General features: G+C 47.3%; 1 protein-coding gene across 1 annotated transcript in view; it reads right to left on the bottom strand.

The window, feature by feature from the left end:
- Positions 1 to 16,855, bottom strand: part of Slc4a5 (solute carrier family 4 member 5) — an 81,554-nt gene that overhangs the window by 7,567 nt on the left and 57,132 nt on the right. The window contains exons 17-21 of the mRNA XM_057761107.1: positions 11,195 to 11,308; positions 7,392 to 7,553; positions 6,501 to 6,679; positions 5,078 to 5,150; positions 168 to 236 (exon numbers count right to left, since the gene is read on the bottom strand). Coding sequence (XP_057617090.1) covers positions 168 to 236; positions 5,078 to 5,150; positions 6,501 to 6,679; positions 7,392 to 7,553; positions 11,195 to 11,308 — 597 coding nt within the window. The remainder of the gene's footprint in view (positions 1 to 167; positions 237 to 5,077; positions 5,151 to 6,500; positions 6,680 to 7,391; positions 7,554 to 11,194; positions 11,309 to 16,855) is intronic.

Raw genomic sequence — 16,855 nt, forward strand, 5'->3', positions numbered from 1 at the left:
GGGATCCAAGGGCCCAATCACATAGATTGTACGGTACATGTAAAGTACCTATGTAGTCATTTTGTCGGTACAGTCGATGGATTGATGGAAGTGGCATCGTTACCATGTTCCTCTCACTCAACAGGGACTTCTGACTCTAGGTCACATTAGCCTGGGGAGGACCTTACCTGGATGCCGTTCAGTGAGGCCACACCCATGTAGAGGAAGACTCCATAGAGCACTGGCATAGGGATGTACTGCAATGAGAACAAAGGTTTGGGCTGGGGAGGGTTCTGGGCTGGCTGGTGATGGACAGCGGTGTTAGCCAACCACAGAGGGTGCTGGAGACTGGCACTCTGGAGGAGCAGACCTGAAGCCAGAGGATGTGAGGGGAACCATGAGGGTGGAAGAACTTTCCTCCAGCTTGGGTAGCCGAGCCAGCAGGCAGCTGCTCTCCAGGACTGGCTGCGCTCTTGGCCACTCAAAACCTATATGACATGGGTTGCTCCTTCCAACAAGAGGGAAAGCTTCACAGACCGAGCATTCCTCAATCCTACCAGATCCCTCCCACGTCTGCTTCAGCTGACAGCCACCAAAGGGGCTGGGAACCCTAGTGAGCTGAGCAGGAGCCTGCCTTGCTCTTGGGTAGTCCTGGGAGAACACTTTGGAAGGTGCAAAGTTTGACATCAATGCTCACCAATTCTGACCACCCTGAGGTCGCCTAACTTATAGGTGCCATTTGATAATGTTGAGATGGTGGCTGGAGGGATGGCACCAGCACTCACATCAGGCGGCTCACAACCACCTGTAACTCCAGCTCCAGGGGATCTCATGCCCTCTTCTGACCTCCATGGGCATCTGCATTCATGCGTACATGCATACACACAAACACACATATGCATAATTTTTAAAAGTAAAATAAACCTTTAAAAGAAAAAGAGTGCCAAGACATCCAAGCAAGCAAGTGATCTCTTTTAAGTTAGATGTTCAATATTTAACCACTAAGAAAGATTTGGATCCAGATGTTGTAAAGTTCAATTCCAAGGCATTTGAGCTAAAAGTTAAAAGGGATTTAGAGGGCCTTTGCATCTTCCTGCTAACCTTGTGAAAAGTGTCCTAATTATAAAACAACATAAAAAGTCAATATGTTAGCATTATGCAAACTGCATTCAAAGTATGGGAGCGATTCAAAGAAAATCTTAAATAAAAATTAATAAGCCAGTATTATGGCTCATCTTTTTGGGGGGTTTTCATTTTTTTTTGTTGGGTTTGTCTGTCTGTTTGTTTTGTTTTTCTAAGACAGAGTTTTTCTGTGTAATAGCTCTGCCTGTGCTAGAACTTGCTTCGTAGACCATGCTGGCTTTGAACTCAGAGATCTGCCTGCCTCTGCCTCCCGAATGCTGGAATTAAAGGCATGAGCCACCACCTGCCTGGCATGGTTCATCTTTGTAATCCCAGCATTTAAGAGGCTGGGACGGCAGGACTGTGGAGAGTTTGAGACCAGCCTGGTCCACATCTCAAGTTCTAGGCCACTCAGGGTTACATAGTAAGACTCTGTCTTTAAAACAGAAGAACAAGGACTGTGTGCTAAAGAGATGGCTCAGTGACTTAGAGTGCTTGCTGCTCTTCCAGAAGACCTGAGTTCTGCTCCCAGCACTCACAACAGCCTGCACTTCTGCCTGCTGGGACAGAATTCTCCCAGGCCCTGGTTTGTGGCTCTTGTGAGAGATGCAGTTGTTCAGTCGTGGCTGGAAAGAACTTAATACTTTTGAAATTCTAGCTTTAAAACAACTATCTTATTGTATTTTTTATGTGAGTGTATGCCACGTGTGTGTGTGCTCTCAGAGGCCAGAAGAGTGGAGCTGGAGTCCCCGGCATTGGAGTTACAGGTGGTTATGAGCTGCCTGCTGCGGGTGCCGGGATCTAAACTCAAGACCTTGGGAAGAGCAGCAAGCTCTCTTAACTACTGAGTCATCTCTGCAGCCACCAGAGCCTGTATTTATAGGCAGGTGCACAGCTTGATGTGCTCAAACCAGAAATCCTCTGGTCCTGATCCCCCATTCTGTATGGAACACAGTTCCTCACCGTGCTAGGTAAGCACTGTGCCACAGATCCTCATTTCAGTTCTTTTCTTTAACCTGCTGTGGGCCTGATGCCCTAGACTAAGAACACTGACAATGTTAGTGCAAAAGCAGATGTCAAAATCATGAACACAAAAGACTGGCCATTATACACAGGGTGAAGTAAATGTGTCCATAAAAGAATCCATCGCATTGTAAATGGAATGAAAGAATAGAGACCATAGTAGAATTTTCTAGTTCTTCTGTGGTCAATTCAAACACGTAGAAAAAACTAGCGTGGGAGCATGCCCACAGCTGGACTGGAGTCTGAGACGTTCCTGGGAGACGGGAGCTGCTGCCTACTAATGCTGAGAGAAACATTTAGTCACTAAATCACACTCTTTCTAGACTAGTGGATTTGTTTGTTTGTTTGTTGACACAACCACTAGTCAAACAGTACCAGGACAGACACTGATGGTTCTTTGGAGACCTTTTCAGAAAAGTGAATATTCCATGGACATTTAAAATACACTCTGGGGCCAGGGAAATGCGCAGTAAGTACAGTCTCTTGTTGCTGAGCCCAACAATCCAACTTCAATCCACAGGACACACGAGGTGACAAGAGAGAACTATAAGTTGTGCTCCGACCGCTACACGTTGCATACTAGACGCTCATGCACAAACACACACACACAAGTGAACACTTTAAGACTGAAGGGGGTTCTATGGTCTGGGGGTACAGCTCAGTGACAGAGCACTGTCTGGCATTCGTGAGACCGTGCATTCCATCCCTGGGACCATAAAATGGCTCTTCTTGGTTTGCTTGTGATCACATTAGGGCCTTGCACGTGCTAGGCAGGCATTCTACTACAGCTCGGCTTCCCTGGGCTTCACTGCCCTGTTTATTTTGTGCCTAGGCCAGCACTGAACTCACTCTGTAGCACATGCTGGCCTTGAACTTGTGACTCTGCTTCACTTTCCCAAGTTACAGGCCTGACTCTTCAAAGTGTGCTTTATTTAACTTGTATTCATTTAATCACATTTTAAAACATAATATGCTCATTTTAAAAATGATTTATTTTTATTTTATGTATATTAATTTTTTGCCCACATGTATACACGGGCACAGCATGTATACCTGGTGTTCACTGAGGCCAGAAGAGGGTATCAGATCCTCTGGAACTGGAGTTACAGATCTTTGTGTGGGTGCTGGGAACAAAACCCAGGTTCTCTGGTGTAGAAGGGTCTTCTTTCTATGTGTTGCTTTCATTGGTCAAATAAAGAAACTGCCTTGGCTTTTTGACAGGGCAGAATTTAGTAGACTGAACAGAATGCTGGGAGAAAGAAAGCAGAGTCAGGCAGACGCCATGGCTCTCCTCTGCGAGACAGATGCTGGTTAGACTCATGCTGGTAAGCCACAGTCAAGTGACAATACACATTAATAAAGATGGGTTAAACTAATATGTGAGAGTTAGCCAATAAGAGGTTAGATATAATGGGCCAGGCAATGTTTAAATGAATACAGTTTCTGTGTAATTATTTTTGGTAAAGTTAGTCGGGCAGCTGGGAGCCAGGCGGCGGGAAGCAGCACACTGCTCCTTTTACAACAGTTCTCTGCAAGAGCAACCAATGTTCTTAACCACTGAGTCATCTTTCTAGCCTCTGTTTGTTTTTTACATTGACTGATTGATTGTGTATGTGTGTGTGTGTGTGTGTGTGTATTCCTGTGTGCAGATCACTGAGCATGTATGAAGGTCAGTGGACAGCCTTCAAGGGTTGGTTCTTTCCTTCCACCAGATAGTCCAGGGTATCAAACACAGATGGGCAGCCTTAGAAGCAGGTACAAGGGAACTCATGAACTATCTTACGGGCCTGCATAGAACCTCTGTAAAATAAACAAGCAGTAGCTGCCCATCTGTGCATGGCCTATCATAGACAATGGAGACATTCCTTTGAATGATCCAGTGGCGCAACCACTGCTCGGATGTGCCCAGCATCTATTTTCAAGCCAAAAACACTTGTCACAGTGAGTGAATCAGGTGCACCTGTCCATGCAAGGCCACCTCAGAATCAGACTAAAAGGCAGAAGGAGGGAAGGGCAATGAAAGTGGACTAAGCTTAATAGAAAGAAAAGTCTTGGGTGGCAGAGATGGCTTCTTAAGTAAAGCATTTGCCACGTGACACACAGGGTCCTCAGCTCAAACCCCAGCGCCAAGTGAAAAGGCCAAGCGAGAAGCAAACAGTTGTTACCCCAGCGCTGCGGAGGCAGAGGCGAGAGGAGCCCTTGAGCTGGCTGGCCAGCCTAACCAAATTGTGAGCTCCGGGTTCAGTGAGAGACCCGGCTCCAACAAATAAGGTAGAGAAACCAAAGAGAGAGCTTAGGGTTTAAGAACACATACTGCTCCTGCAGAGAACCTGGGTTCAGTTCTCAGCACCCATGTTGGGTGGCTTATAAACTCCAGGAGAATCTGACACCTCTGGCTTCCATGGATTGTCTATACTCATTCACACACATGGATGCACACAAGCACATACGAAATGCATGTACACACACGAAGAAGTCTTGTGTAGGTGATGACAGATGGAAAGGACCATTGCTAGGCAATTGGATGTGGCAGAGAACAGGAGTAGTGAGCTCTGTCTGTTATTCCTGACTGGAACGCAGCTCTCCGGAGGGACACAGGCTTGAATGCACCCCTGATACAGTGTCCTCTAGTGGTTGGGATGTGAGTAAGAAGGGTTTCAAAAACTTGAGGGAAAATGGGCAAAGCAAGAAGATTCGGAGTGAGCCCAAACCATGGCAACGTAGACTGGCCCAGCTCCGGAGATCCTTGACTACGTAGCAACAGAACACTGCAGAACTCCCAGGGGAAGGGGTGGGGCAGAGCAGACATGACAGCAATAATGATAACAGACCACGTGGCATCACAGAAAACCGTGAACAATAAAACACCACCGTGGCCTGTTCACATCTTGCCTTTCTTATGGCTTGCAGGCCGGTGGCTCTTGGGCTTGTGGGCGATGGGGCAGGGCCTCACCTTTAGAATAGGAGCCAGGAAGACGGAGATGCCTGTCAGAATGAAGACCATGATGCCAGTCACTCTCTGCTCCCTGGAGGAGATGAGCACACAGTCAGGGGTGACCTGGAAGACACTCAGCAGCCATTCCCAGCCCCTTCAGCTCTTCTACTAGACTTGAAGCTTATTATGTCCATCACTGTGGACTTGAGGGGTTCCTTAATTGGGTTCTGCCTTGCAGCCCAATAGGAAAGGCGGGCAGCACCCGACCTAGGCCAGGATATTTTGAGGAGTGTCAGGGAGGTCATTCAGTATAGGACCTAACAGTTGGGTGTTTGAGCTATGTGTACTTAGGCTGACTCTTGGCTCTGCTATTTATGTGTGGGCATTAGGCAAGGTCAGGAACACTCTGAGCTGACCACAGTGGAGATAATGGTGGAGGTGCTGCTATTGGGAGGTTGTAAAGGGCTTAGCATTCTGCTTAGGTGTTGATTTCCAACCCCTGGGAATCGTAGCTGCTGAAGATACAGGGAAGGAGCCTGGCTGCTCGCAGAGGAAGCAGCAGGGGCAGGTGCAAGTAGGCCCTGGCACAACCGGACTGGAGCTGTAGGCTCTGGGCAGCTTTCTTAGGCCCAGGGAGCGGACTGGGAAAGGACTCTGCCATGGCTAATCTTGAGCACTTCAACCAAACAAAGGGGTCTCCCTCAAGGCATACCAGGTAGTTCATGTGTCCTAAGGACACAGGAAGTTCCCCGGGCAGCCATTTTGGAGAACACCAGGGTCTGACATGGGCCCCAGAGTGGCAACGGACGGGTTTTGCTGCATGAACCAGTTTGAGCCTGACGTGGGCATGAACGGAGAACAAGGAGAACAGAAGCGACAAGCCAGGGATATGGGCTGGAATCCTGGCTGGGTCCAGGCAGGCTCTCAAGAGGTGTGGCGGCTAAGCAGGATGTGAACCTCTAGAGGGTCTTGAGGAATGACCACGGGAGGGAGGGAGGGAAAGAAGAGGCCCCATGGTGGCTCCTGGGTGAGGCTCTAGGACAGTGGTTCTCAACCTGTGGGCTGCAACCAGACAATTGCCTCACCATTCGTAACAGCAACAAGATTACAGTGATGGAGCAATGAAAGAATTTTATGGTTGGGTGGTCACCACAACGTGAGCAATTAAAGGATCACAGCATTTGGAAGGTTTGAAAACCATTTTTCTAGAGTGTGTGTGTGTGTGTATGTGTGTGTGTGTCTACTGGGGACTACAAAAAATATCACTTAGAATTGATAGAATTGAATTTTCTTCTCTTTCCTTCAGAATATTCCTCAAGGGCTGTGGTTTCGGAGGCCATAGGGAAGGCCTTTCTTGCCCAAATACCTAGAGGAAAACCACGTTGTCTTCTCCTGAGCTGTCCACTTCTGGTCAGGTGACTCGTGTCTTGTTCTGTCCTACCTGACTCCCAGGAACTGAGGCTGCTCCCCCGGGGCACTGGTCTCCGTCTCCATCTTGAGGCTGTCGATGTGGGCGATGGAGATGACCGTGGCAGCCACATACCAGGGGAGCCCCGTGAAGGAGCACAGGGCCATGAGGATGCCCACCCAGAACAGGTCCAGATGGTAGCCTGCGGCCTTCTGCAGGACAGTGGGACAGGAGAGTCTGGGAACCTGATCCTTCCCAAAGCAACCATTTCATGTTCAAGGGCTCCCCCTGCCTTCCAGACTGTATTCTGAGGGGGGCTGCCCCATGGAGACATTCACCCTGGGGGCTTAAGAAGTGTTTGGGCTTCGCTATTCCCAAGGTTGGCTTTAGTTGCCACCGTGTCTGAAAAATTAAGCAGGGTACACAAGTTTGGAGAAGAGGGATGCCAGGCTTGGCAAAGCTCCAAATTTGGTCTCTGGGAAGAAGAGCTCATGCCCACTGGCCACAGTCTCTCTGCAGTTCTTAGATAAAGGGCTCCAGCCTAGAGTGGCCCAGACTAGGTGGGGCAGTCAGTGGTGACTGAGCCTTCTCAGACGCAAAGGCAAGGAGGGGGGCTTCAGGAATCATGGAAATTCTTCTACCTCCTGATTTTAGGTCTATACGCGCATCGGCACATGTGAGGTGCCCAAGTTTCACCGTCAGGAGGCACAAGCCAGAGAGACATTTCGAGGTGTATAGGGAGCTTGTGCCCAAGACCCAGCCTGGGCTTGCACCTGGTTCTCAGACCATGCCACCTTGATCCTGTTCAAGGACACATGTCTCTCACCTAAAGACACCAAAGGTGGACTCAATCCATCTGCTCCAAGTTTGAAAGGAAGAATGCTCTCCCCCATCCCCCCAGCTGTGCTCCTGGCTCAGCCTTACCTTCAGCTTGTTCTCCTTCCGGTTGACAATGACAGCCGTGATCTGCTGGTCCATGAAGATCAGGATGGTCACCAGCAGGGCGGGCAGGATGCTTGCAGGGTACACCCACCAAGGGTTCTTCCCAAAAGGGGCAACAAACCAGCCTCGGTCAGGCCGTGTGGGCTGAGTGGAGGAAGTGGAGAGGGCTGATCCTTTCTCCCTTGTCCCAGACACTTGCCTGCGTCCCCACCCTTCCCATTCTTCTCCTTCCCCACCTGGAAGTACTTTTCAACTACGATATTTATTTCCTCTGTAAAGATGCTAGGAACCCGCCACTTTAGAGAGAGTCACAGAGGCAGGCAGGCACGGGAAGGAGCTCAGACACACTGGGAATACAGAGATACACAGAACACAGCGGCTTCAACACCCTGGGAAAACAGGCGGGGATCAGAGGGTGGCCATATGTAGTCATTGGTCACACAAAGACAAATGACAAGAATAAGGACTGGCAGACCAAAGCAACAAAGTATCTGATGGGCCTAGTGTTGTGGAGTATTATTTTAACTAGGCAAATACATAGTACATTTGTTTATGCTGCGGAATACTTTAACTATGTGAAAGTCTGTTATACTTGTTTCTGCTGCCCTTGTTAACGAGGTAAAGGTGTGTTATATTTGTTTATACTGCGTTTGTTTAATTAATAAAAAAATGCCTTGCATTCGGTTCCCCTAGCCTGTTTAAAGCACCTGATTGGTCTAATAAAAAGCTGAAGGGCCAACGGCTAGGCAGGAGAGGGATAGGTGGGACTAGGGGCCAGAAAGGATGAGTAGGAAGAGAGAGAAGAAGAGGAGGAGTAGAATGAGGGAGAAAGAGAAGGAGAGAGACACTCTCAGGGCCAGAGACCAGGCAGCCGACAGACAGACAGACACAAGAAGCAGTGAAAGTAAGCCATACAGAAAGACAGAAAGGTAAAAAGCCCCGAGGCAAAACATAGATGAAGAGAAACGGGATAATTTAAGTTGTGAGAGCCAGCAAGAAATAAGAGCTAAGATAGGTTGAGCGTTCATGAATAATAAGAAGATTCTGTGTCTTGATTTGGAAGCTGGTTGGTGGCCCAAGAGAAAAATCCTGCGACAGCCTAGTGCTGCCTCTGCCTCTGCAAAGCCATCTGCCTAAGGAGCTCTGAGGGTGTCATAAAAAGTCAAACATCAGGGGCTGGAGAGATGGCTCAGTGGTTAAGAGCATTGCCTGCTCTTCCAAAGGTCCTGAGTTCAATACCCGGCAACCACATGGTGGCTCACAACCATCTGTAATGAGGTCTGGTGCCCTCTTCTGGCCTGCAGACATACATGCAGACAGAATATTGTATACATAATAAATAAATAAATATTAAAAAAAAAAGTCAAACATCAGTGGTGGTGCACGCCTTTAATCCCAGATCCCAGGCAGGCGGATCTCTGTGAGTTCGAGTCCAGCCTGGTCTACAAGGGCTAATTCCAGGACAGGCTCGAAAGCCACAGAGAATCCCTGTCTCAAAAAACCAAAAAAAAAAAAAAAAAAGTCCAACATCAGTTCAGACTTGTGTGTCAAGAATGTGTACAGAGGTGAGGTGAACATTCAAGAGAAAGAGTGTGTGTGCATGTGTGCACGTGAGTGTGCGTGTGCGTGCATGTGTGTGTGTGTGTGTGTGTGTGTGTGGTATTCATGTGAGCATGCAAATCCAGAGCAGTATTATCAGATGTCTTCTTCTGTTGTTCAGCCCTCGTCGCCCTGATTCACGGCCTCTCACGGACACAGCTCACCATTTGGGCTGGGGGAGCTAGCCAGTGAGCACCCAGACTCAGCCCGTCTCTGCCCTCTGATGGGTGGCCGGCAAACACAGCCATGCCTGGTTTTTGCTGTGGGTGCTGGAGGTTCAAACTCAGATGCTCCTGTCTTCAGAGCAAGGGGTCTTACTTGTGAAGCTGTCCCCCAACTTTCAGAAACCAGTGCTTTTTTAAGGCTAACATGACTTTAAAGGCAGGTTCTAGATACAGATTCCCTATTTTGGTTGGATAGCTGGTGCATTTGGGAGAGTTTGTGTTTAGCTGTAAACAAACCATCAATTCTGAATGGATATTTTTTTTTCCTGTTTAATTATAATTTGAGGCCAGGCATAGTGGTGCACACCTTTAATCCCAGCACTAGGGAGACAGAGGTAGGTGGGCCTAGTCCACAGAGTGAGTTCCAAAATAGTCAGTGCGGCACAGAAAAATCCTGTCTCGAAAAAAAAAAAAACCTCACACATATACACAAAATTACGTTCTGGATGTGAGTCATGTGAGTCATGAAAGAAGATGCAAATGAACTGCCGTTCTACTTTTAACTCTACCCTGGATTTTTTTTTTTTTTTGGTTTTGGTTGTAGTTAAATGCATAAAAATATATTTGATAGTAAAATGTAAAATCAAACAAGGAACTCCACAGCTTCAGAGCGACTAATTTGGCTATACAGAAGTCTGTTGAGACAGGTGGACTTTGGGGCTGGCTAATCTTACTGTGTAATTTTTTCCCAAGTTCTTTAAAGTTTTTATAAATTTTTAAATTGTATCTTATGTGTTTATGTGTGTAGTTGTGCCACAATGCATGTGTGGTGGTCAGAGAACAACCTGTGGGAGTCGATTCTCTCTTCTACCGTGTGCACCCCAGGGATTGAACTCAGGTCGTCAGCCATGGCGGTGAGCGCCTCTACCCACTGAGGCATCTTACCAGCCCCTAAGGAGCAACTTTTGAATCACAGACCTCAGTTTTAAGCATGCCCAGTGTTGTGTAGAGAGCTCATTAAAGGGTCCACCTCAGTGTTTCAGATTATACAAGTCTAGGATAGGACTAAGAATCTGTATTAAAGCTGGGCGATGGTGGCACATGCCTTTATTCTCAGCTCAGGGGGCACAGGCAGGCTGATCTCTGTGAATTCAAGGCCAGCCTGGGCTACAAAGTGAGTTCTAGGACGGCCAGGACTACCAGGACTATTACACAGAGAAACCCTGTCTCCACAAACAAAAACAAAGAAGAAAGAATTTTTAATTTTTTTCTTTTTCTTTTCTATTTTTTAAAATGAGACAAGGTGTCACTATATAATCTTTTGAGTCCTGAAACTCACTATGTAAACCACGCTGGCCTCACTCCCAGAGATCCACCTGCTTCTGACTCCCTTGGCCAAGAGATGGGACTAAAGGTGTATGCCACTACGTCCTGCAGAGAATCTGCATTTTTCAGTTCCTTCCTACCTACCCTCAGGAACTAGGGTTGCTCTCCCAGGGACACTGGTGTCTCTCTCCACCCCCAGGAACTGAGGCTGCTCCCCTGGGGCAGTGGTCTCTGTCTCCATCTTGAGGCTGTCTATGTAGGCAATGGAGATGACCGTGGCAGCCACATACCAGGGGAGCCCCGTGAAGGAGCACAGGGCCACGAGGATGCCCACCTGTATGTAACACTATAGCACTAGTACAGGGTCCACACTTTGGGGTCAACCAACCTAAGGAATCACTTTGGACAGATCTCAGGTGGCCCAGTATGTGACGGCCACAGTTAGGGGATCTGAAAGCCTCCCACACAGCGTGAGGCTTCCTCTGCTTGGAGAGCAGATTCCAGCCTTCCCCACTCTGAAGGTCCACAGGCCCACGTTACATGTCTGCACCACCTCTTGAGTGACCACCCTGGGGGGAACACTGAAAGGGCTAGGGCACACAGGGACTGGGCTGAGAGAGGACAGTTTGAAGAGCACAACGGAGAAGCTTGCAAGCAGGAGGTGGGCGCAGTGACTGCCCACGGCAGGGAGCAAACCTTGATGACGTTAGGCACATGGAGCTTGGGGGTTTGCAGGCCAAAACAGGCGTCGATGCCACAAAACAGCAAGATGGAGAAAACAATGGAGAAGTCGGCCACCAGGGTCCGGACCTGCAGAGCAGAAGCGGGGAGTGAGCGTGGTCGGTCGGCAGGCCTGGGCTCACAGCTTGGACCAGCGACCTTGGGGATAGCCACCACCTATCTCTCCGGGCCTCAGTTTCCTCTCCTGCACAGTGATGATATGGCACCACCTTGGAGGCACAGGTGAAAGGTATCAGTAGAGAGAACTTGGGAGGATTTGGCCAGAGTGGCAACCCTTGCTGAGGTCACACTCTGATATAAACAAACAAACAAACAAACAAACAAATAAAGGCTGGCCTTGGCCTCCCGGCGTGTGGGTGAGTTGAACTCAGCAGGAAATTCTAGCTCCTCCAACCTTGTTGACAGATTGTTGTACCCCACCTGGGCTGACCCTTGACTACTCTCAGACCTATCTGCTAAGTCTCCAGTCTCTCGCTGTTTTCAGAAGGCCGTTCCTCACCAGGGACCTGCTCTCGTCCTTTTGGAAACAGTGCCCCCCAGGGTCTACTTGTTGTCTTTTTATATCTTTTCAGAGAGGGTGGCACACGTGTTCTCTGTGTGGAAAGGAACCCGCGGGGACGCGTCACAGCTCAGCAGGCTCACACTGTTAAATCACCTCCCACCTGCCCGAGTGTCCCTGAAGGAGGACAAGGTTGACATCAGTCGAAACTGACATTTCAAGTGTCTATGGGAGAGAGCCAGGGATGCTAAAGAGACACACAGACATCCCACGTTGCAGAACTGTGGCTGAGCACCAGAGCAGACAGACGACTGCAGGCCTCCTCCGCGCCTCCTCCGCGCCTCTCTGTACCACCATTGGCTGGAGCTGAGCTCTGGCATTCTGTTTATGAAAACCGCTTGAAGGGCCGGGCGGTGGTGGCGCATGCCTTTAATGGGAGGCAGAGGCAGGCGGATCTCTGTGAGTTGGAGACCAGCCTGGTCTACAAGAGCTAGTTCCAGGACAGGCTCCAAAAACCACAGAGAACCCTGTCTCGAAAAAACCAACCAAACAAACAAACAAAAAAAAAAAAAAAAAAAAAAAAACCCGCTTGAGGGTGGAGGTACACACAGCACACTAGCACACTGACTTTATCACTCCCCCTCACCCAAGCTTTTCTGGTTTGTTATTCAAACAGCACGTAACTGGTTAAAATTCGCATAACGGGGGAGGGGAGGACGACATATCTCCACCCCACTCACTTGTCCTCACCTGGTCCTACCTTCCACATATACCCACACTTGGTTTTAGTTCTGGAAGTCTCTTCCATGGCAATCAACAGACAGCTCCATACTTTAAAACAATTGTTCGTTTATTTTTATTACTGTCTGCGTGGGTGAACAATGGGGGGCGGGGCGCAGAGGTCGCAGTGTTCATGTGGAGGTCAGAGAGCAAGATTGAAGATTCAGTTGTCCCAGCTTTATATGGGTTCTGGGATTGGGCCCAGTGTGCTGAGCCATCTAACGGACCTTCGTGGTTTGAATTACTAATTAAAAGATCCTACTCCCCATATTGGGTCACCTTGCCCGGCCTTAATACATGGGGAGGTGTCTTTTTTTTTTTTTAAACTCATTTATGGGGCAGAATTGCAATCCCTGAACCCCATCACAAATGGGGTTCAATGGGTTACCCGCGCCTGCCTGCGGAGGGTAAGCACTTGCTGAGCAGTCAGTGTAGCCCGCATGCAGCCCCAGACATCTGAGGGCACCACAGACCTGTTGTGCTCAATCTCGGGTGGCTGAATGCCACTTGTCCCTCTAAGAAGTGAGGTGTTTAGTCTTACTGCAACTTGATAGGCCATGTTTTGTTGATATCCATAGGAGAGATCCTGAACAGAAAGGGAGGAGGAGTGGATTGGGGACTGGGAACAGAGGGAGGATGCGGGGAGGGACTGGGAGGAGAGGAAGGAGGGTAAACTCTGGCCGGGATGTAAAATAAATAATTTTTTTTTAAAGAAAGCACCACCTATAGGAGAGGGTTTAAATTGATTTATGTTGTCCTTCCTGCTCATTCCAAACCCTGGGGAGTTGGTTTAAAATTCCTTCCATGAACTGCCGCCGCCGTTTGTGTTACATCACTGCCTCCGGTTTGTGCCAGGGCCTTTAATCCACCATCACAACAGGTGGCATTGCTGCCCCGCCCTGCCCTGCCCTGCCCACCACCTCTCTCCTGCTGCTCTGTCCCCTTCTGCTTGTAACACCTGCACTCTGGTCTCTGTAGTAGAGTGGGTCCTTTTTGTGAAAAGAATTTCTAATTTTAAATTGTGTGTGTGTGTGTGTGTGTGTGCTTGTGCGTGTATAAGTGCAGTGCTCATAGTTGTGAACGCCTGATTGGTGTACTGGGAACTGGACTCAGGGCTTCTGTAAGAGTAATAAATGATCTTAATTGCTCAGCCATCTCTGATGTATGTGCTTTTTATTTTTATTTATTACATTTTTTTTTTAAATACCAATCCAATTTCCCACTCCCTCTCTCCTCCCATTCCCTTTACACACTCTCTCACCCCACCCCACTGTAGTCTTAAGCGATGGTAAGACACTTTGCCTTGTGAAAGGTCCAAGGCCTCCCTACTACATCTAGGCTGAGTATGTATTTTTAAGACAGGGTCTCTCTACATAACGCTGGCTGTCCTGGAACTCACTATGTAGACCAGGCTGTCCTGAAACTCACAGAGGTCCGCCTGCCTCCTGAATGCTGGGATGAAAGGTGTGTGCTGCCATGCCTTGCTCCATTTTGATTCTAATAGTTTAAATATATAAAATTGGTCACAGCACAACAGAGGTGCACAGCAGTAGCTGCTTCTTTCCTTATAATAGCAGCATCCAGATCAAAGAATTATTAAACTAAACAATATGAACTTGACCATTTTGTCAAATACAGGTAATTTCACATGGTCTAACCTAATACAAAGATGGACATAATACCAAACAATGTACTTTCTTTGTCCTTAAGAAATAAAAATTTTGGGGTGGGGGTGGTACACACCTTTAATCCCAGCACTTGAGAGGCAGAGGCAGTGGAATCTCCAAGTTAGTGACCAGCCTGGTCTACAGAGTGAATTCCAGGACATCCAGGACTAAATAAAGAAACCCCATCTTAAAAAACCAAAAATAAAAAATAAAATAGAAATAAAACATTTTCTGGGTGTGGTGGCCAACCTGGTCTACATGGTAAGTTCTAGGACAGTCAGGGCTATATAGAGAGACTAGTCCTCAGGAGAGAGAGAGAGAATCCTACGTTTTGTTGGTATCTTTCGCCCTCAGTGGCATTTTGCTCTCTACAGAAAACTACCGACAATTTTATCTCATTCAACAAAATATAGTTTTGTTTGGTGCAGTTAAAAATTTCACATAAATGGTAACATATTATTGGTAATCTTCTGACACTTTCTCTCTTTTTTTAAGACTTACTTATTTTTATTATGTATACCTGTACACCAGATAGATCTCACTAGATGGCTGTGAGCCACCATGTGGTTGCTGGGAATTGAACCCAGAACCTCTGGAAGAGCAGCCAGTGCTCTTAACCTCTGAGCCATCTCCCCAGCCCCACGACACTTCCTTTATTTGTTCAACGTTATTCTTGTGACATTTTTCCTGGTAGAAAGAGTTATGTATATTAATTGTAACAATGGTTCCATGATTGTTTCCTGTTTATTTATTTTAAAATTATTTTTATATGTATAGGTGTTTTGTCTGTGTGTATATGAGTGTACTGTATGCGTGCCTGGTGCCCAAGGAGGCCAGAAGGGAGTGTTGAATTCCCTGGAACTGAAGTTACCAACAGCTGTGAGCCACCATGTGGGTGCTGAGAACAAAGCCCAGGTCCTCTAAAGAATATCGGTGCCCATAACTATTGAGTCCTTTCTCCAGAGTCTCCATTTATTTATCTATTGTATTATGAATTGATTCAGATTTGTCAGTGTGGCCCTCCGGCTTTGGAAAGCTGATGCAGGAACATTGTCTTGAGTGAGACCAGTGGACTATAGGCTAAGTGAGACCCTGTTTCTAATTAAAAAACAACAGCACTGATTACTTTCATTTTTTCCGCCTAGACTGTTCACCTGTGAGACTTCCCTGGAGTATACACCAGGGTGTGGAGGTGACGGCCTGAGGACCATGTCATTTTCAGCTCCGTCCCGGGGGCGTAGCATTCTCCGTCCATGGCTGGCACTCCTGAACAGCGCTTTTCATCTGCAGACCCTGGTATTCAACTCTACATTCACCGACCTTATGAGTACCAACCACATCAGTCTTTTTCTCCAGGAGGCCACAAAACACCTTTTTTTTTTCTTTTTTAAAAAAAATGTTTGTGTGTGTGCGTGCGTGTACAAACCACAGCTCGTGTGTATGAAGGTCACAGGACAGTTTATGGGAGATGGTTCTCTCTCTCCTTCTACCATGTGGGTCCCGGGGATGAAACTTAGGTCACCAGTCTTGGTTACAAGCACTTTTACCTGCTAAGCCTTTTCGCTGGTTCCTAATTTTGGTGAAATTTAGGATGGCACTAAAGTTCAGCTAGAAATGCAAGGGCAATGACGATGTTACTGGAAAAAGACAGAGAAGAACTTGGTCTATAAGACGATACTTATCATAAAGTATAGAGTTGAGGACTGTGGTACTGGCATATAAACAAGCCAGTGAAATGGAAGAAAAACAAACCAGAAGGGACACTGTTATGCAGGAACACATGAGACATGGCAAAGGATGCTTTGCAAAACAGTACAGAGTACAATGCTCTTTAAAAGCAAAAACAGAAACTGGGACAATGAGCTATTTATACAAAACACAAAGCGTCACTATCTCCCATTACATCAGAATCACTTACGATGGATCGCAGAGCAAACACGAAAGGCAAACCAGGCTTTAAGAGATGACACGGGGTTTCCGCTAGTATTTTCTAAAACGGAGATTTGGCTGTTTGATTACAGTAAAACTGAGACTTCTGCTCATCAGCAGCTACCATTAGCCAAGTCAAAGAGTGGGAGAGGCTGGGAGAAGAAGACTCAGCAGTTAAGAGCACTGGCCACTCTTGCTAAGGTTTGATTCCCAGAACCTACACGGCGGCTCACAACAATCTGTAACTCCAATTCTGATGCCCCTTATCTAGTTTCTTTGGACACTGCATGCATGTGGTGAACATACATACACACAGGCAACACATTCGTACACATAAATAAAACAAATGAGTCTTAAAAACAACAAGGAAATTTAAAAGGGGCCTAGCAAGAAGGTTCAGTAGGTAACCCTGAGGACCTGAGTTCTACTCCCAGGACCCACATGGTGGGAGGGAAGGAGTGACCTCTACAGATTGCCCTCTGACCTTCATACACGAGCCATGGTATGCACACATACAAATCATAAAAAAAGTAATAGCAAATTTTTAAAAGACTCAAAGAGCCAGTTAACAGAATGGAAACAGGTCTTTGCAATACATCACAAGAAAGAGAGTACACATCACGTAGAAACCAAACTCAACAGAAAACATGACAGTTGAAACAGAGTATTTCCAAGATGATGGAGGAGTTACTTTCATTTAATAAAGAAACTGCCTTGGCCCATTTATAGGCCAGCCCTTAG

This window comes from Chionomys nivalis, chromosome 1 (genome assembly GCF_950005125.1).
Source record: "Chionomys nivalis chromosome 1, mChiNiv1.1, whole genome shotgun sequence".
Classification (NCBI taxonomy): Eukaryota; Metazoa; Chordata; class Mammalia; order Rodentia; family Cricetidae; genus Chionomys; species Chionomys nivalis.